Raw genomic sequence first — 20,111 nt, 5'->3', positions numbered from 1 at the left:
TCCTGTGTACACACAAGAGCGAGCTCTGGACTGGTGGTCAGACTGGGACCGTATGGCACAGCAGCCCATAGTGAAAGGGTTCATGGGATGTAACAAATTACACAGTTGGAATGTTACTAGTAAATTGGCATTTTAAATGGTTCTTTAAGGTCTAGAAATGATGTACAGGACATTTGTTAAAGGTTGGACTTTTACCAAGTTGTACTTTAACCTATTTAAAACATTTGAAAATAAATCTGAACAGTCGAATCAACGCCAAGTCATAATTTCAAAAGAACCCACCAAGGTATTTTGCTGCATTTTCAGTGTTACTGCATGGAATTGCGGGGAAAACCAAATGACCATTCATGTTCAAAGCGGTCGTCTGTAGGGACCCCCCACAGATCTGTGAAGCCACACTACGGACTCAGGAATCTAGCTACTAAATCAGATAAAAATGCATGCCTGACTATTGGCTTTAGAATCACCATATACATTTATCTATGTAAAGTGAAATACTGTTCAGTAAAAGGTTCCATCAGCAGAGAATTTCTTCCATTACAAGCAGAAAGGGTTAGCACGGGATTTAATTGCAGACAAGGGATAACATCCAGAAAACCTACCGGCACTTCTGATGTTTTTAGGAATTCAAGCAGTGCCTCCAAGGAGCCCAAAGTGGATGCTTGCACATAAACTCCCTTTTCTTCCAACTTGATAGCATTCAGCGTCTGCTTCAGTTCATGGATTAGCTCATCCTTACAAAAGACACAAGGTCAGAATTCATAACATTTACAGAACAATCAGAAAGTTGTACACTGTTTAAGTGAATATTTACAAACTTACTTTCAGCACTGCGATTTCATCATCTTTATGAGCAACCAAAAGTGGCAAACCTGCCAATGTTTTCTCCAAGTCCTTGCCCAAGATCTTTACTCCCTGAGCAGCAAGCACCTCTTTGTGCTTCTCATACGGATTCTGCAATATGGAAGGAGACATCAACCCTACTAATCCTTTTTACAGTTTTCTTCAACACAAATGGCACATGAATGTGTTTCTTACATTACTCTAGTGCTATATACATGTAATTTTACTGTTGGCTTGACAGTCCAATGAAGGTGGAAACACAATTACACCAACAATTACCTTTACTCTTAATTCTTTCATTGGAGGAGGAAGCAAAAGTCCTCTGATTTGTGTGACAATTGGACCTTCTACACCAGGAACAATAACTGTATCCCCTTCTCTCAGGCGACCGTTGATCAAGATCACATCAATGGTAGTACCCATGCCCGGAAGAGCTTTTACCTGAAGCAAAAAGAATTAAAGATTGTATGAATACTGTACTTTCTGCTTTATGTAAGACACACCTAGGTTTTAGAGGAGGAAAATAGGAAAAAATATTTTGAACTCCCCGAGACCAGACAGGGAGTGAGGTATTAGAGAAGGAATAAAGAGCAGTAGAACCGCCTCAAAATGAAGTATATACCACTAGGTCAACCTGCCATTCAGGATCCAGGGACACTTGAGTGTAAATGTACTGGTGATTACTTAAAGGGGTTGTCCCGCGCCGAAATGCTAATTTTTTTTTAAAACATACCCCCACCTTGTGCAGCGTTGAAAACAATCCCTTTGTTATTTAAAAATAAATAAATAAATAAATAAATTAAAAAAAAAATAAAAAATCGCTTACCTGCATTACCGTTCTGCAGCTTCTTCTTTTAAAGATGGCCGCCGGTACTTTCCCAAGGATGCACCGCGATTTTCTCCCATGGTGCACCGCGGGTCTTCTCCCATGGTGCACCATGGATTTTCTTCTCCTGTCTTGCGTTCCACTGCCGATACAGCCACCTCACTGGCTGATCGGCAACACGTTACAGAGGTGGAGCTACGATGACGTGGAGAAGAGGGAGGAGCCAGCACGCAGCTCGTGAGCCCGGAGGGAGACAGAAGAATCCTGCGGTGCGCAAGCGCGACTGTTCGTGCGACTAAGAAGCAGCTTTAGTCAGCGCCATGGAGACGGGGACGCCAGCAACGGAGTGGGTAAGTGTATAACTTCTGTATGGCTCATATTTAATGCACGATGTATATTACAAAGTGCATTAATATGGCCATACAGAAGTGCTTAACCCCACTTGCTGCAGCGGGACAACACCTTTAACACTTAGCTTTCCAGAAGCCCTGAATGCCCTACTTGAATAGTTATAGCGAAGTATGTGGAATAAAATGCTTGCATAACTCTGCAGTTGGCATTCAGGATCCTGGAAGAGTTGAGTGACAATGTAATGATGATTCCATTAGTTGTCACCCAACTTTTCAGGAACCTTGCATAGCACGTCTCATTATGGTGAGGTATGGTGTATACATTTTAGCACAACTAGGCACCAATCAGCTGTACCCTACGGACAGCTTTCCCCCTCTCCCCCTGCTATGTAGCTGGGAGCTGTGTGATTAAGAGTGGAGGAGAGCCGTCTGTACCTACAGCGAATTGGTGGGAATGGGGGAGCAGCAGCAGAGTCCTCCAACTCAATAATCAGCAATTCGTACAGGCTATTGCTATGGAGCTGACCTGCGATCCTTATCACACAGCAGGAACAAGAGCTGCCAGTACGAACTGCTGATTACTGAGCGCCGGAGAGAGCTGCTGCTGCTCCCCGGCCCCAACAATCAACTGTTAGTACAGGTTCCCCTGCTATGTATGTGGTCCTGACCGGCAGTTGTGCAAGAAGGGGGTGCAATCCTTCTCATAAAGCTGCCGGCCAGTCTTAATTTCTGCATGTTTGCTTTATAGGATGCACTGACTTCCCTCTTCATTTTTGGGTGGGGGAAAGTGCGTCTTAAAAAGCGAAAAATACGGTATTTAATTAGATCTTATACAAGAAACAATTCCAAATAGGTAGACTTTAACCTACCTCCATTACTTGAGCTCTCAGTTCTTCTGAATGGGCCAGCCTTTTATTAAGCATAGTCTGAGTTAGGTCAACTAGGAGGGAGATTAGGTTGCCCATGCCATCTCCAGTATGTGCAGAAGTTGGGACCAAAGACACAAAAGTGCGTGGATCTTTATTTTCATAAAACAAGGCTGCATTCAGACCCTTAAGTAAAAGAAGAATTGCAAATTAATCCAGAGTTGAAGTTCATTACTCAAAGTATATATAATCTTCACAAATTTTTATTTACAATCAAGTCATAGAGACCAACTTACAGTGCTCTCAAGAGAAAACGCTATACTGAACCAGTATGTTCTCCCATCTGATGCCAAAGACCTGATGTTTACATTGACTACAATCTACAGCTAAATCCCAGTAAGGCTCCAGTTACATGAAAGAGTTACAAAAGGAACGGCCATGTAATAGTACATTTCTCTTGCAGTGTTAGTAGATGCTCATTTTCACTGCAATAGTATGTGCTACATAGCCAAAGCAAATCGAAAAAAATAATCTTTATAATGTAAAGTACAATATATGGAATCCCACAGCTTAAAAAAAAATAATCCCATGCTTATGCAAGGTAATAATAATCCCATGCTTATACAGGTAAATTGATACGCAGTCCTCCAACACATTCACTAGATCACATTTAGTAGGGTAGGATGCAAAGTGCTAATAAAAGTGTATTATATGAAACAGTTGATTTAATAACCAACCCTTGTGTGAGATTGCCCTTAATGTAGTCTGCCAGACATGTTTCTGTTGGGAGTCGTTGCTAAAGAGTCACAAGCCACTATTTTAATACCTTGTTGGCCAATGAAAATAGTCAGCCTGTATATGTGAAAAATTACAGCGCAAGCAATACCTGTGTGGAGATCCCTATGGTGCGCATGTGTCCCGTGTACATGTCATCCACCGCAATCTGACAGATGGGTTTAGCTATTTATTACATAACGCACTTTTTTTTTTTTTGGACACTTTACCACTTATGTTGCACTTACTGTGATAAATGACTGTGTTGGGGGGACTGTACTCAGCTGATTAGCACATTATTATTATTATTTTAAAGCACCATTACTGCCACACGCTGTACTAATGCAAACAAGAGTTTTAAATACATTACATATATACAAAGACAAGAACGATCAACTAAATGACTAACAAGTTGATACATAGGTAGAAGGGAAGCTTACAAGGGAAGAGGACCACTGTTGTAGTCCAAGACACCACATACTGCTATGACTGCCCAGCACTGGCCAATTAAAGCAGGTGTAGTGTCTTTGACTAACCATGCATATTAATGCACCATGTGCAGCAGGTAGTCAAAGAAGCGGTGCAGCCAGAAGACCGCTGTAACTGTGTTGTCTTTTTTTGCTGAGGGATTACATTTCTTTCTAGCCTTGTATTTTATGTTATTATAAAGGAGGGATGGAGGGTGTCAATATAATTGATCAATTATAATAAAACAATGTTCATGTGTCTAGACATCCACATCACATTACCAGTGATTGTGAGAAGCTGCCGCTAGTGCACTGATGCTTATTCTCTAGACGGCACGATACCACCCGTGTACAAGAGGATCCAGGTAGTCTGATTTATGGTGCCTTTACACCTAACGATTTATCATTGGCACAAGCAAACAATGTCAGAGTTCGCTCATCCACTTGTGCAGCCCGTTTATACAGGCAGATCAATTGTTCAGTCATTCACCTTAACTGTATAAGTGAATGACTGAACGATCAGTACTTAAACCGAACGAGCCAATGATGATTTTCATGCCTGCATGAAATGAACGATGAGCAAATGTATTATCATTCATTGTTGGCCGTTTTACACTGAACGATTATCGTTCAAATCCAAAAGATCCAGCGATTTTTTTTGTACGCTAATCTTTCCAAGTGAAAGCACCTTTACTTAGGAGCTGTTCACATTACAGTAACCATCCGACAAGAGTATACATTATATTACAATACAAGCTTATTAAGACCTACTACTTGATGCACACTTGATGCGACAATTGGTGTAAACTAGTTCAAGCGTGCATACGTTTGACCTCACATTTGTACACGTTTTATGGGATAGAAAAGCGTAGAATGCTTAATAAGAAAATAATTACAGTGAAAAAGGTTTGTTTTTTTAAAGGAAAGAGGATACAAATGTATGGAGACAAGTTTCTAACATATATGTTTTAGGTAAAGGAATGCTAAAAACTACCTACGTTTGTATACATTTTTTAAGTACGTTAAACATACATGAAAATCCTAGTGTGACCAGCCCCTTTACTGGGCATGTGTGACCACTAAAACTGAGCACATTAGGGGGAAGTACTTGTGTGCTTATTGAGTCGTTAATAAGCTTACTGTGGTAAAGATGAATAAGTGACATTCCATAAAAGGGTTTTTTTCTGGTAATTTTTTCTGCTTACCTGTTGTGCGAATTCCACAATAATGGCCTTGGTGCGCTCTTCAAACTCATCTTTCGTATTTTTCTTTTGCTTCTTTAATGTAGCAGCAACATCTGTCTCTGGACTTTTCTTCCAGTCATACAACCTATCAACCTGAAAAGAGCATCTTTATTAACAAGATGTGAGATATTTCAAAATTCTGACCATTAATTTACGGCATACATTTATTGTATAGAACAGAAAAAAACATGGATGAAAAGCAAACCACTCTTACCTTGTTTAGTGCTACAATAAAAGGACACTTCTTATTCTTCAATAAATTTAATGATTCAATGGTCTGTGGCTCCAGCCCATGCATGATATCTACCACCAGGATGGCAATGTCACATAAAGAGCTTCCACGATTCCTCAGATTACTTGTAATTTTAGGAAAACATATGTTAAAAATCAATACTGTAACTGTTATAAATAGAGCCTAAAGGCATGCATCTAAGATGGAAATCACATAAAAGGCATATATCCATAGTGCATATTTTTAACTAGCTGACAACAACCAGCATTATACAGGATAACCATAAAATGGGGATTAAACAGGTTTTATGAGATTAGATACAAGTCTGGTGTCTTCCAGAAACAGCATTCTGATATTGCAGTAATATAATTTTCTAAGAAACACTCTGAGGGAAGGACACTTGAGTAGAATGTGGAAAGTGGTTTGCAAAACAATACCTGAAAGACTCGTGGCCAGGAGTATCAATAATAAGCATTCCTGGAATCTTGACGCTCTCCCTATCAAACTGAATTAAAAATGCCAACATTTAGAAAACTATTACAGAATGGGCATTATTCATTAACCAATATGACCATATGTTGCTCAATGTCAATACTATTAAAGGGGTTGCCTCGCGAAATCAAGTGGGGTTATACACTTCTGTATGGCCATATTAATGCACTATGTAATATACATCGTGCATTAAATATGAGCCATACAGAAGTTATTCACTTACCTGCTCCGTTGCTGGCGTCCTCGTCTCCATGGTTCCGTCTAAATTCGCTGGCAGCTTGCTTTTTTAGATGCGCTTGCGCAGTCCGGTCTTCTGCTCTCAGCACGAGCCGCTTCAGCCTGCTAGCCACTACAGCTCTTCTGCGCATGCGCAGACGAGCTGTCACTTCTCGGGAGCGCGCTGGAGCGGCCATTCTGTACCATCCTCTCTTAGAGGAAGGTGCAGAAACTTGAGCCGCCCAGCCGCCCCGAGAAGCCGCCCAGCCGCCCCGAGAAGCCGCCCAGCCGTCCTGCCGCCCAGGTGAGTGATGGGCCGGGGGGGGGGGGGGGGGGTCTAGCGCCGGTTACCTGCTGCCTGGCGGTGGGTGACTGTGTGCCGTGGTCGGCCGCGTTCAATCCAGGGGTCCGGTCGGCGGCTGCGGGGCGTCTGGTTGTCAGGGAGACACAGCTGGTAGCGTCTCGGGAGCGCGCACGTCGGGCTACAGCAAGCGACGGGAAAAAAGCCGGCGGCCATCTTGGGAAAATTTTTATAAGTTGCTGAAACGCTGGAACTGTAAGTACAAACCAGCTAGAAAAGTCATTTACAGGGGGGCTTAGTAATGTATGCTTAATAAGGGGGACTGGGCAAAAAAAAAAATTCACTGCTTCCTCGAGACAACCCCTTTAACTACCTTATGTAGTACTTACATTTTTGACCATTTTTGCCTGTTCTTTAATAGCATCCAGGGGGACATTGGTTGCACCTATCTGCTGAGTGATACCTCCAGCTTCACTGTCTTGTACATGAGTATGACGCAACTAGAACATTTAAAGAAACAATACATAAAACATATCAATGAGCAAATCTGAACATACTAAGATAAATTAATAAGAAATACCACCTCAGGAAAATAATGATAAGCTGCATTTAGACAGGCCGAATGTCAGGCAAATGATGCTCGACCCTCGTCTCCGCACATGCTAGCTCCTTTGCTGCTGCTCACAGTGGGGCAGCTGGAGGAGATTTCTCTCCTCACTTTCTCTTGCCGCTCTCCATTGATTTAACACAGTGGCCGTTCAATACTGAATGGCTGCTATTTACACTGAACGGTCATCGTTCAGCTCATCGACCATCGTTTATGCAGCATGGACGATGAGCTGATCGCTCAGTGTAAATAGCAGCCGATCAGTACTGAACAGCCACTATGTTGAGTCAATGGAGAAGGGGGGGTGGGGAGATTGCGGGGAGAAATCTCCTGCAGCACCCCCGCCACTCTGTGAGCGAGCCAGCACTACTAACTCCCGTTTAACAGCAGGGAAGTGAGGTCACACACGGAAGAGTGTCGGGCATAGTTTGCCCAACATTCGGCCCGTCTAAATGGAGCTTTACTAGCCCATAGTCAGAAAATCCTTTTATCAGCTATGCATAGGATAGGAGATAAATGTCTGACCACTGCTAGCCGAACTGCTGAAGCTTCACTAATCACTAGAAAGGATTTCTACATTTTGAAACCTAGTTATTCAATAACTTTGGTTCCCTGTCTTTTCAATAAAATCTTGGTGCTCTGCAGTGGTCTTGCAGGATGCATAATTCATAGCTGCATTACTGTATACACCCACAGGGTTCCCAAGAGTCACACGGTTACCTTGATGACAGGTCTAGCAAATCTCCCAGCTGCATTTTCCACAATCACGCAAATTTCTGGTACTGGATATAAACGATGATATCTATCATAAACTTTGCGGTAAGAATGAAGAGAAAGAACTCACCTTGTCGAGAATTTTTGTCTTTCCAGTGTCTACATGCCCAAGAACACAAATAACTGGTGCTCGGAGAACTTGTATGTTTATGGATTTCTGGTTTTCCAAACGTCGTTTCTAAAATAAGACCCAGGGTTACATGAGCTTTCAATAAGTGTAGCAAAAAAAAAAAAAATAGGGTAGAGCTACAGCTGTATTTTTGCAATGGGTTTAAACCAGTGTGCAAACTGAACTGTTAACTAGTACTGCCTTCCTTGTGAATTTGTTTAACGTGAACATAAGCAAAAAGAAGGGCAACAATCATGAATACCTCTATTCGTCTCTTTGCTTTATCATATATCCGTTCTTCTTTGGTGCGATCATCATCTGAGTCAGACTCCGATTCGGAGCTCTGCTCTACAATAGGTTTCTTCTCGTGTGGTTTGGATCCAGCAGAATGAGACTCTGGTGGCTTTTGTGGTTTTTCTTCTGCAGATTTTTCATCCTCACTACTATCTCCATCATCATCATCATCCTCACTTTCTGCATCATCTTCATCGTCCTCATCGTCTTCATCCTCGTCCTCCTCTTCATTTTTCTCCTGAACCTCTATATGAACAGTTTTTGCATCTGTTGAGGGAAGAGAAAACAAACAGTCTCTTGTGAGATGGAGAAGATATTAAAAATTATCTGCCATGTTATTTGCAATTCTAAGAGTACATTTAAAATTTGTTGCAGATTTTCAGTGCAATTGCTTCACAGAAAATCTGCAGCAGGTTTACAGTACAATGCAAACGAGTGGAATTTTACAAAGCCACATTCACATGTAGATTTTTCTACCGCAGATTTAAGTCCTGCAGAAGGTCTATTACATTGCACAATTGCTTACATATTTTCAACCCTTTCAATTCATACATCAATGGTATATTAAAATACCGTTACAGTCAGCCAATATCTAAATGGCTGTGACAAGGGCATACCCCCATAAATGCAAGGTGAGGGGCTCAAGTGTATACCCTGTTTTTCTGCCAGGAAGCTGGTAGGAATCATCATCTGATTGGGCTGTTTATGCACCCATGCAGGATGCTTATATACACTGATGTAATGGGCACAAGTAGTAAAAGTTACCGTAAATTTCCCTTCCTGGACATCTGTAGTAAGTGAGGCATATTACAAGACAGGAAACAACCTGAGATACCGAGCAAGTAAACTGTCTAAATCTGACAGAAGACAAGACACAGAAGTGCCCAGTAAGGGTAGAAAGCTGGTGCTCGATGCACACATTACCTCCTTCTATATAATTGTTTAATAAATTGAAGTACAACCCAGCAGTTCTCTCTTATATTTATGAGAAAACCCAATAGTGTGCCTATTCTAAGAAATAAATGCTGACTGGCTGGAACCAACTCCTCAAAAACCTGCATGCTTTCTGAGAATCTCTCAGTGATACTCTTAGCGTGTATTCACTTGGGGGATGCTCCCATGCGAGTCGAGTCCGAGATAGCCAGAACTTGTACGAAGAAAAAAAAAAGCCATTTATTCGGGTTCATTCACAGAAACAATTTTTCATTTGTACAGATTGAGTGCGATCTGTTTTTAAAGCATTTAACTATTGAACCCACATACAATATTTTTGACATGTGAGAAACACATATGTAAATCTGATGCATATTGCATATTAAACACAAAAATATATGCATGAAAACTGCAGTGAAAGCAAAGGCAAATCGGTGTTTCGTTACCCTACATGGCACTCGCCTGGGTGAATACGGGATTAAAGAAGGGTTATTCTGGTTGCGAAGTAAATTTTTAAAAATTTCAGATATGAAAGTTTTTTGTGTCATGCTCCTGTACAGCTCATTATTGGAATAAATTGTGCAGCCAATAGTTTCTTCCTCCACTTCTGAGGTTTCCTCACATTGCCATTTTCCAAGATGGCCACAGCATCCCTGCTGACATGTAGCTTTGAAGCTACATTTATCACAATTCCCAGCTCTATACTTCCTTCCTATGCGTGATTACACTAAGCGCTGCCTTGTTATTGGTCAACAATCTAGTCCCAAAAGCTGAATAGAGAAAAATATAAATACCAGGTCGTTATAATGGTCAGTTTAGATGTAACGATTATCGTTAAAAAAAAAATGATAAAAACGAACAAAAGTGAAAAATCTCAGTTTAAATGTGAACCAATGATGGAACAACCAACAAGAATTGTTCACTTTTCGTTCGTCATTCAGTTTTAGCAAGCATAAAAAAAAATAGATTATACCTACCCGATAATCGGGTTTCCAGTAGTCTCCACGACAGCACCAATTGAGATTGCCTCCTCCTGATAGGACAGGAACATACTGAGAGGTTAAAAGCTCCCCCCCTTCCCCAGTGGTTTCTAACGAATTGCCTGGGTAGGAGCTCAAATTAAATTCTTTCCCTAACTGATTTTTTTTTTTTTTTGAGGGGGAATTATATTCTTTAATTTCTTTTCTATCCATTTAGGGGGGGGAGGTACAGGTGCTGTCGTGGAGACTCCTGGAAACCCGATTATCGGGTAGGTATAATCTATTTTTTCCCCAGTCGTCTCCACGACAGCACCAATTGAGACGTACCAACTAAAGTTTATTAGGGTGGGATTGCTGCCAAGAGGACTTTGCGGCCGAAGGCCATGTCCTCGTCCTGCTGCACTTTTACCCTATAATGTTTAATGAACATGTGGGGCTTCTTCCAGACTGCGGCTTTGCATATCTGCTCGACCGAAGCTGAGCTATGTTCGGCCCATGAGGATGCTACTGCCCTTGTAGAATGGGCTTTAGGAGCTAAGGGGATTTCCTTCCCGAGGGCCTTATAGGACTCTATGATGGCTAGGCGGATCCAACTGGCTATGGAGCTTTTTGCTGCTTTGTTCCCTTTATTTGGGCCACTGAACTGGATGAACAGGTTGTCGTCCCGTCTCCAGTGGCTTGTCGCCTCTATGTAGCCTAGGACTGCTCTCCTAACGTCCAGGCAGCTTAGGATTTTTTCTTCCTTGTTTTTAGGTTTGCTAAAAAATGAGGGAATTATTACTTCCTGGGACCTATGAAAATGTGATACCACCTTTGGCATGAAGGCAGGGTCCGTTTTAAATACTAATTTGGAGTCCGAGATTTTTAGAAATGGGTGGCGAATGGACAAAGCTTGAAGCTCGCTAACCCTCCTCGCGGACGTGATGGCTACTAGAAAAACTGTCTTGATCGTAAGCATTTTTATCGGTAGTCCTTCGATCGGCTCGAATGGTTCCGCTGACATGGCCCTTAGAACCCAATTAAGGTTCCAGTCTGGAACAAGTTTTATGGGTCTAGGTCGTAATCTAGCTGCTGCTGTCAGAAACCTGTTGACCCATCTATTGTCCGCGAACTTTGTGTCGCATATGGCGCTAAGGGCTGCGACCTGGACCTTCAAGGTACTTGGAGAGAGGCCCATCTGTAGGCCCTCCTGCAAGAATTCTAAGATCAAAGATAGAATCCCCGGAATCCCTTTCCTGTCTCCATGAGGAGAACCTTCTCCAAACCTTCTGGTAGATAAGGTGGGTCGTTTTTTTTCTGCTGGACATTAACGTTTCTACCACTCTTTGTGAGAATCCCTTCTCCCTTAGTGAGGATTCCTCAAGAGCCATGCTGTTAAGTGGAGTCTGTCTAAGCCCGGGTGGTTCAGTCGCCCCTGTGATAGCAGATCTGTCCAGGTCGGAAAGGTGACTGGGTCCTGGACACTCAATGTTGTCAGAAGACCGAACCAACTTCTCTGGGGCCAGAAGGGGGTCACCAGGATTAGTGTGCATACCTGGGTTCTGAAATGTTGTAAGACCCTGGGGATCAGCGGTATCGGAGGAAACGCGTACGCTAGCCCCTTTCCCCAGTCCTGGCCTAGGGCGTCTATTGCTATAGGACGATCTCCTGGGCAAAGAGAGAAGAAATTGCCTACTTTGGCGTTCTCCCTGGTTGCAAATAGGTCCAAATTGTGGGGTCCCCCACCGGTTGGTCAGGATTCTGAATGCCTCCAGGGAGAGAGACCATTCTCCTGGGTCTATCTGCCTCCTGCTGAGGAAGTCCGCTTTTTGGTTTAGCGTCCCTTTTAAGTGTGTTGCCGTGATCGAAAGGATCCGGCCCTCTGCCCAGTGGAAGATTTTCTGCGAAATGTTTTGCAGGGCAGGAGACCTTGTGCCCCCCCCCCCCCGGTGCCGAATATGGGCGACCGTGGTGGTATTGTCCGACAGTATCTTTATATGCTGGTTCCGTAGCGAGTTTCCTAACTGCTGTAGGACCCGCCATACGACCTGTAGCTCTCTGTAATTGGAGGATTGTTCTTTTATCCTTTGGGACCACGGGCCCTGAAAGAACTGGTTCCCCACATGCGCTCCCCATCCCCAGGCGCTTGCGTCCGTTGTGATGTGCGTGGCTGGGTTTTGTAGCCAATGAACCCCTTCCTGCAGGTTCGCTGGGGATGTCCACCAACGCAGGGATGTTTTTACTGTGTTTGGGATATACATTTTTGTCCCTAGCGAGGACTGCTTTTTGTCCAATGTGGATAGGACGGAGGCCTGTAGAGCTCTGGTGTGAGCCTGGGCCCATGCTACTCCGGGAATGCATGACGTTAGGCTTCCCAGGAGAGACATGGCTTCCCGAATTGTGCATGATCGTTTCTGTAGGAAGGATCTGACCAGCCTTTGGATTTTTTGTATTTTTTCCTCGGGCAGGCAGGAGCATTGCGATTCTGAATTGAGCGTTATGCCCAAAAACGTCTTCTTCCTGTCGGGGTCTAAGCTGGATTTTTCCCAGTTTATGATCCATCCTAGAGACTGGAGGAGTTCGAGCACTATCTCTAGGTGCTTCGTTAGTAGTTTCCTGGACTCTGCTATTATTAAAATATCGTCCAGGTAGGGTATTATTAGGATCGACTTTTTCCTCAGGTAGGCAGCTACCTCTGCCATAATTTTGGTAAAAATTCTGGGTGCTGAGGAGATCCCGAAAGGCAGGCATCTGAATTGGTGGTGCTCTATTCCTTTGCCCATATCCACTGCGAACCTTAGGTATCTTTGGGACCCCTCGTGGATCGGTATGTGGAAATAAGCGTCCTTCAGATCGATGGATGCCATGTAGGCCCCTTTGGGAATCAACTTTATCGTTGAAGAGATGGACTCCATTCTGAATTTTCTGTACTTGATGCAGGTGTTCAAAGGCTTCAGATTCACTATCATCCGCTGTTTCCCGCAGGGTTTTCTTACTAGGAAGAGCCTGGAATAATGGCCCTGAGTTTTCTTGTTTTGCGGTACGGGGGATATTGCGTTTAGATGTTGCAGGTCCCGAACGCTCTGCCTTAGTAAGTGTAACTGTTGCCCTGAGCCTCCTGTGATAATGAATTTCCTTCTGGGGAGGGACACCAGTTCTATCCGGTATCCCTGCTGTAGGATCTTTGGGATCCATGGGCCTTCGCAAATTGCGGCCCATTGGTCCACAAAGTTCCCCAGCCTTGCCCCTACGGAGCTGGCGTCAGGGTCTCTGCTTGGGCTCCCCCTGGTGGGGATTAAAGAGGATATTTCTCCCTCTGCCCCCCTTGGGGTAACTCCAGCGGCCTGTCTTGCCCTTGCCTCGGTAGGCCTCGGGCTGTTGCCCTGGGGTTCGGAAGACGGTCTTCCCTCTCTGCGGCTTTTCTTCCGGGAATCCCTTCCTTTTGTCGGCCGCCTTCTCCAGGATTTTGTCTAGGTCTGGTCCGAACAAAAACTGACCGTAGAACGGGAGGGCGCATAGTTTATTTTTTGAGGCTAGGTCGCCTGACCATGATTTCAGCCATAGTACTCTTCTGGCTGAGTTAGATCGGGCTGTAGCTTTTGCCGAGAGTTTAACCGTTTCGGCCGCGGCATCCGCTAGGAAATTTGTAGCCATACGCAGGATAGGTAGGGAATTTAGGATCTGTTCCCTTGGCGTTTTATTGGTTAAGTGTAGCTCCAGCTGTTCTAGCCATACCCCCAGAGTGCGCGCCACGCAAGTGGCTGCGATCCCTGGCCTAAGTATGTTTGCCGCTGCCTCCCATGATTTTTTTAGGCCTTCAGCTTTGCGATCCATAGGATCTTTTAATTGTGCGGCGTCCTCAAAGGGCAGGCTCGTCCTCCTAGCTACTTTGGCCACCGGGACGTCTACCTTGGGTATCTCTTCCCAGCTTGCGCAAACTTCCTCCTCGAATGGGTACCTTCTTTTTACCCCTCTAGCGGAGAAGGAAACTGCGTCTGGTTTCTTCCACTCCTTTTGGATAATTTTAATGATATTTTTGTGTACAGGGAAGGTATGCTTACGCCTCTCCCCTAATCCCCCGAATATCTCATCTTGCAGGGTGCGTGGTTCTCTGGGCTCTTCCATTTTTAATGTAGCCCTGACTGACTTAATCAATTCTGTTAAGTCGTCCTGGTGGAAAAGGTATCTTTTGTAGTCCTCATCGTCTGAGGACTCCTCGGCCGCCTGTTCCTCTTGCTCCGATCCGATAGAACTCTCGGAGTCGGAAGGCTCGTCCGGAACATACGCCTTTTTCTGGCGTTTCGCTGGCGGCGCCAGCTGTGACGTTAGGGCTGATCGAACCTCCTCTTTCACCAGCTTCCTAACGTCATCCATGAATCCCCCCCGATTCCTCTTTGACTAGCCTAGCTACGCATGCCTTGCATAGAGGCCTCTGGTACGTAGCTGGCAGTCTCGTCCCGCACTCCACGCATTTTTTGGGTTTCGTTCTGGGGGGGGGGGGGGGGGGGGGAATGTCTTTTTTATCCCCCTGACAAAAAAAAGGGAAAGTATTTTTTGCGTGTAAATATGCAATTTTTCCATATACAATACATTGGATTTTGCATTTTGTATTTTTTTGCCGCACTGGCTACTTACGGCCGCTGAGGCTGAGGTTTCAGCTATCTCTGGGGCTGGAGCACTCATTACTATACCGATGCTGCAGACACCCTGCGACCTGCAGTGCTGGTCCACCTTCTGGCTTCTCTCAGGTTCCTTATTTTGAATTTTCGCGCTCCTGCACTAAGCCCCGCCCCCTCCATGCGGCTCCTGATGCGAGTGTGATGACGTCACCACGCTGGACACGTGACGCGACACCCCGCCGTCAAAGGGCTTCCTGGAGCGCCGCGACTATACGAGGAGGAGAAGGGGGACTGAGGCTCCCGCTTTGTACCCCCCATGGGCCGCTGCGGGAGGAACCTGGCCCGGGGGTTACCACCCCATGTGGCGTCCCGGGAGTCGTCTGGCTGGGAAGGGAGGACAGGCTGACCCACTGCCCTTTGATCCGCCCGTGAGTATGCGCTTTGGCTGGCTTCTCCACCAGCCCCTCTCAGAGATCCTGCCTCCTGGCAGGACAGGAAGACACTGAGGAAAGTGGGGAAGGGGGGGGTAGGGGGGAGCTTTTAACCTCTCAGTATGTTCCTGTCCTATCAGGAGGAGGCAATCTCAATTGGTGCTGTCGTTGAGACGACTGGGGAAATCATCATTGGCTTGTTCACTTATCGTTGTGTTTAAACAATCCCTGTTAGTGTATCACATAGGAACGTGAAACACTCAATGAGAAATGAACGATTTTCAACGATGATCCGTCTATATAAACAGGCTGTACAGATGCATCACTCGGGCAAACGAGAATTGTGCATTTCTCAATGGGTGTAAATGGGCCACTACTGAGCAAGCCAGACCAGTAGCACTGGAATGCCTACAGGTAATATCTAGGGCGGCCTGTGAATAAACACTTCTGAAATGCCGGGAGAAGTTGATTGTTTTTAGAACTACACATAAAAAATCCAAAGCAGAACCACATTGCAAAATGTAATAATATTTGATTAGCATTCATTTGACAGCAACTTTGCGTAACCGGAATACAACTTTAATCTCAAGGCTGCTTAAAAAAAATAAGCCACAAAATGGTTTGAGCACATGGTAGATGGAAGGTTGGTCATTAAAGTAATATGTTAAAGGATACACTATGTTGACAAAAGTATTGGGACACCCACCAATCCTGTGCTGTCAGGCAAAGGGAATGTGCCAGTTGGTATAAAGCAAAGTATCACACAGGTATATCCCAGTACAGAATGCCAAGAGGTGTAGAGCTGACAGACTTCCAACGGCGACTGGTGGTGGGATGTTCCCTGAGTAACTAATCAGTAGGGGACACTGCAACACTTCTGGACCTTCCAGAGTCCACGGTTGGTCATGTTATTGGGAGAACATGTGGTGCGTGCGGAGACGGTCGGGGAGACCTCATAAACTGGCAGAACGTGGACAAGGAAGCCTTGTATGAGCCATAACACTCTCTCAGGAGATCTCACTGGCCATTGGAACATCCATTCACACTACAACCAGAACCATTCTCAGTCAATGAGGTCCAAACCATCCCAATACCATATTGAAAACCTCTTTTACGTGTCCCAATACTTTTGTCAATGTAACACCAGTGAAATTAATAAAAAAGTAAACTGAATAAAAATTGCAGACCTTTCTCTTCATCACTGATTCTAGCCTCCCAGTCGTCCACTCCAATGTCATCTTCAATTTCTGTAAGAGTTTAGAAAGCATACAATTAAGTGAAGTAGGATGCATCATGACTATCATTAGCCCACCTCTTTTACCATGAACCCCCTATTCTGGCATCCAGCACTCCATTTCAATGAGTTAATAGAAAAAAAACAAAAAAAAAAAACTTGACAGCATTCATGAAATTTCTGTTTAGAAAGATAGTATGTATTAGAGGCAATGCACAATTATATCCCATCTTCCTGAGCAGAGAATTCCTGGCACCCGGGCACCAGCTTCTACAGTGCCATGCTTCCCATACACATTCTAATAGGTTAAACTGAAGTGAAGAAGCTTTTCCAGAGGCCATAAAAGGATTGCGTTGTAAAATGCTTCTAGTCCTGACTAAACTGGCTATATAATCATACTAGACAAATTGCTCCAATTTAACTGCTGGGCGATCTAATAATTTGCAATACTTTTATTAAATACTTTAGTTTGTCATGGTGTCATTGGTTAATACCTGTATTGATCCAAAAAAGGGAGAAATATTGCAATAAAACTATCATTTTAAAAATTCAATTTTTTTTGCGCTATTTGATAAAGCTTGTTAAGTTTCTATAGATACCAAGATATTTACATCTCCATGCTTGCCATTTTTACCATTTCCATGACTAAATTTTTATGTGTTCCCCATAACAGCCTTATTTCTAAAGCCATATGATTACACATGTGAGTCAGATATGATCAGCAGTAGTAGTGGTATGATCCAGTACAGGAATGTGAAATTATCAGTTATTATGCAATCAGGTAAGAGCAAAGGTGGGCAACCTAGAAACTACTGAAGCCATCAATAAAAGCAAAGATGCACATACACCAGTATTTAATCATTGTGAGCGCACAAGTAAACTACAAAACCCTTAGCCATGATTTTTTTTTTTAACTCTCTCCAAATGCTTACCGTTAGGGAGGAATGGGGGGTATACAATATATAGAGCAAGTGACCTAAATCCTGTCATCGCCGGTAGGTGGAACAGGGCATCTACCCTGAAAATGGGGCGACTCTGTGAGAAGACTACCCTAGTTTCACAGCACGTATCCCAGGCAGTTAATTTTTTTACTCTACGCCCATAGTCAGACTTTTGCATTTTTTTCCTGCAACACCAGCATTTAATTAATTTCTGATGTGGTCAATTAGACCAGTTTTGTATCTTTATCTTAACTGATTTTCAATAAATAAGTTATGTTGCTGGTACAGTTCAGTGTAAAGGTCCCTTTATACAGGATGACTGTCGGGCAAACGATGCCTGACACTCGTCCCTGTGTCTCTGCACTCCAGCAAGGGGGCGGGGCAGTGCAGGAGATTTCTCTCTTCTCCCTCCCCTCCATTCACATAACACAGCGGCTGCTCAGTACTGAACGGCGGCTGTTTAAACTGAGCGATGAGCTCATCGCTGATCTTTTATGCTACATAAACGATGGACGATGAGCTAATTGTTCAGTTTAAACAGCCGCCGATCAGTAGCGAACAGCCGCCGATCAGTAGCGAACAGCCGCCGATCAGTAGCGAATAGCCGCTGTGTTATGTGAATGGAGGGGAGGGAGAAAAGAGAAATCTCCTGCACTGCCTCGCCCCCCTCCGTGAACCAGCCTGGTATGCTAGCTCCTGTGCAGGAGCACGGAAACACAGGGACGAGTGTCGGGCATAGTCTGCCCGACAGTCGTCCCGTGTGAAGAGACCTTTAACTACAGATACTTCCCCCTCAAATAAACTGTTTTACGTCAGAAGAGGCTAGAGAAGAGAGTTAAAGTATAGATAGAAAAATCCATTCATGCTGACTGTATTAAGAGGTGAGAAAAAAACAAAAGCAACCAGTCAAAAATTTTTTTTACATTTTTTTAAAACTACAAGCATGCAGTGATTAAATTCTTAGAATCTGTAAATCCATTGTGCATGCCTTTAGTAAAGCTTCAGGCCACATAGCATCTGAAATCATAGTCGACCAATAGTCTAGACAGACATGAAGTCCGGCAACCAGTGTAGCCTTCACTACATAGAATATGGACTTGAGGGCTTATTCACATGTCCGTATATCAGCCGGGTTTTCACTCCCAGACGATATACGGTGTCCCTTCCTGCAGGGGGAGGAGGCACAGAGCTCCTGCCCCCTCTCCGCCCCTCGCCAAATAGTGGTGAAGGGCAGAGAAATGGCGGAGAGAGGCAGGAGCTCAGTGCAGTGCTCCCGGCCCGCCTCCTTCCCCTGCAGAAAGGGACACCGTATATCGGCTGGGTGTGAAACCCAGCCAAGATATGGACGTGTGAATAAGCCCTCAGGGTGACCTAGTATGCAAATAATGTGCTGGAGAGATTTCTGTGACAGTCCAAAGAAAACATTCGGATGACAAAAAAAAAAAAGATACATTTTTTGGGGGGATCTTTTCTAAAACAGGTGATAGAAGTGATTTCAGGCTAGGTACCACCCCTGGTTTTGAATTACAAGAACTGAACCAAAATGCTGATCAAAATACTGCCCTTTTAATTAGCCCAAGGTCATGCTCACACTGGGTGCAAATGCTGCAGATTTTCAGCATGGAAAATTCATAGCATTTACAGTACAAGCCATGGTGATCAAATTTAACAGATCTGATCCGCATGGAATGCACAGTGGAGCTGACATATGTGAAATTTTAAACCCACAGTATGTCAAATTTATGTTGACGATATTTGTGTGGATGTGAAATTCACATCAAAATATTCATGTAATATGCAAATTTTGACACAAATTATGGAGCAGATTCGCATCAAAACCTGCAGGATATTTTCTGTTGTGGAAAATACGCTACATGTGTACATAGCTATAGGGCTTAAACAAAACAGAGCAAAAGTAGAGTCTAAACTTAATGGTTACATTTAAACACTGTGGCTGCTCTGTCAAAGAAAATGAAAAAGCTGAATTGGTTTTCCTATTTCAGCATTTAATGGCTTAGAAGGGAAACCCGCGGTTGTACCCCGACCACCTCACTGGTTGCTACAGAAATAGGGCAAAGAATAATGCGGTTTACGTAACTCCCACTGAAGTGAATGAGAGTTCTGAAAACAGCATAGTGCGCTGGGCTACATTGTTTCCAGAACACCCATTCACTGCAGTGGATGTTACGTAAACAGAGTAAGGCTATAGCGTCGTTAGTTTCCGTAACACCCCGCGAGGTGGTATAGAAACAGGTTTCCTTTCTCAACCATGAAATTCTGACATTGGAACACCCCTTTAAGGCCTCATGTCCACGGGGAAAATAAGAATTAAAATCCGCAGCGGATTTTAACTCTTCTCCTGCCCGCGGATCCGCACCCCATAGGGATGCATTGACCACCCGCGGGTAGATAAATACCCGCGGATCGTCAATAAAAGTGATTTTTTAAAAATGGAGCATGAAAAAATCTGGACCATGCTCCATTTTCACTTATTTTACTTACACGCTCCGGTTCTTCTCTTCGGCGCGGCGCCATCTTCTCTCAGTCGCGGCCGGATCATTTTGCTTCGGCCCGGCGCATGCGCGGGGCACGTCACCGA

At 44.1% G+C, this 20,111-nt stretch overlaps 1 protein-coding gene across 2 annotated transcripts in view; it reads right to left on the bottom strand.

Annotated features, from left to right (window-relative positions):
• Window positions 1-20,111, bottom strand: part of EIF5B (eukaryotic translation initiation factor 5B) — a 59,907-nt gene that overhangs the window by 10,056 nt on the left and 29,740 nt on the right. For both annotated transcript variants that reach the window (XM_066577107.1, XM_066577115.1), the window contains 11 exons: window positions 16,525-16,584; window positions 8,364-8,662; window positions 8,063-8,170; window positions 7,001-7,111; window positions 6,040-6,107; window positions 5,585-5,726; window positions 5,332-5,463; window positions 2,889-3,071; window positions 1,123-1,284; window positions 823-954; window positions 603-734 (listed from right to left, as the gene is read on the bottom strand). In XM_066577107.1, the coding sequence (XP_066433204.1) occupies window positions 603-734; window positions 823-954; window positions 1,123-1,284; window positions 2,889-3,071; window positions 5,332-5,463; window positions 5,585-5,726; window positions 6,040-6,107; window positions 7,001-7,111; window positions 8,063-8,170; window positions 8,364-8,662; window positions 16,525-16,584 (1,529 nt within the window). The remainder of the gene's footprint in view (window positions 1-602; window positions 735-822; window positions 955-1,122; window positions 1,285-2,888; window positions 3,072-5,331; window positions 5,464-5,584; window positions 5,727-6,039; window positions 6,108-7,000; window positions 7,112-8,062; window positions 8,171-8,363; window positions 8,663-16,524; window positions 16,585-20,111) is intronic.

The sequence above is a fragment of the Eleutherodactylus coqui genome, chromosome 1 (genome assembly GCF_035609145.1).
Source record: "Eleutherodactylus coqui strain aEleCoq1 chromosome 1, aEleCoq1.hap1, whole genome shotgun sequence".
NCBI classification, from domain to species: domain Eukaryota; kingdom Metazoa; phylum Chordata; class Amphibia; order Anura; family Eleutherodactylidae; genus Eleutherodactylus; species Eleutherodactylus coqui.
Note: the sequence above shows the minus strand (reverse complement) of the source record. Positions and strands in the feature narration are given on the sequence as shown.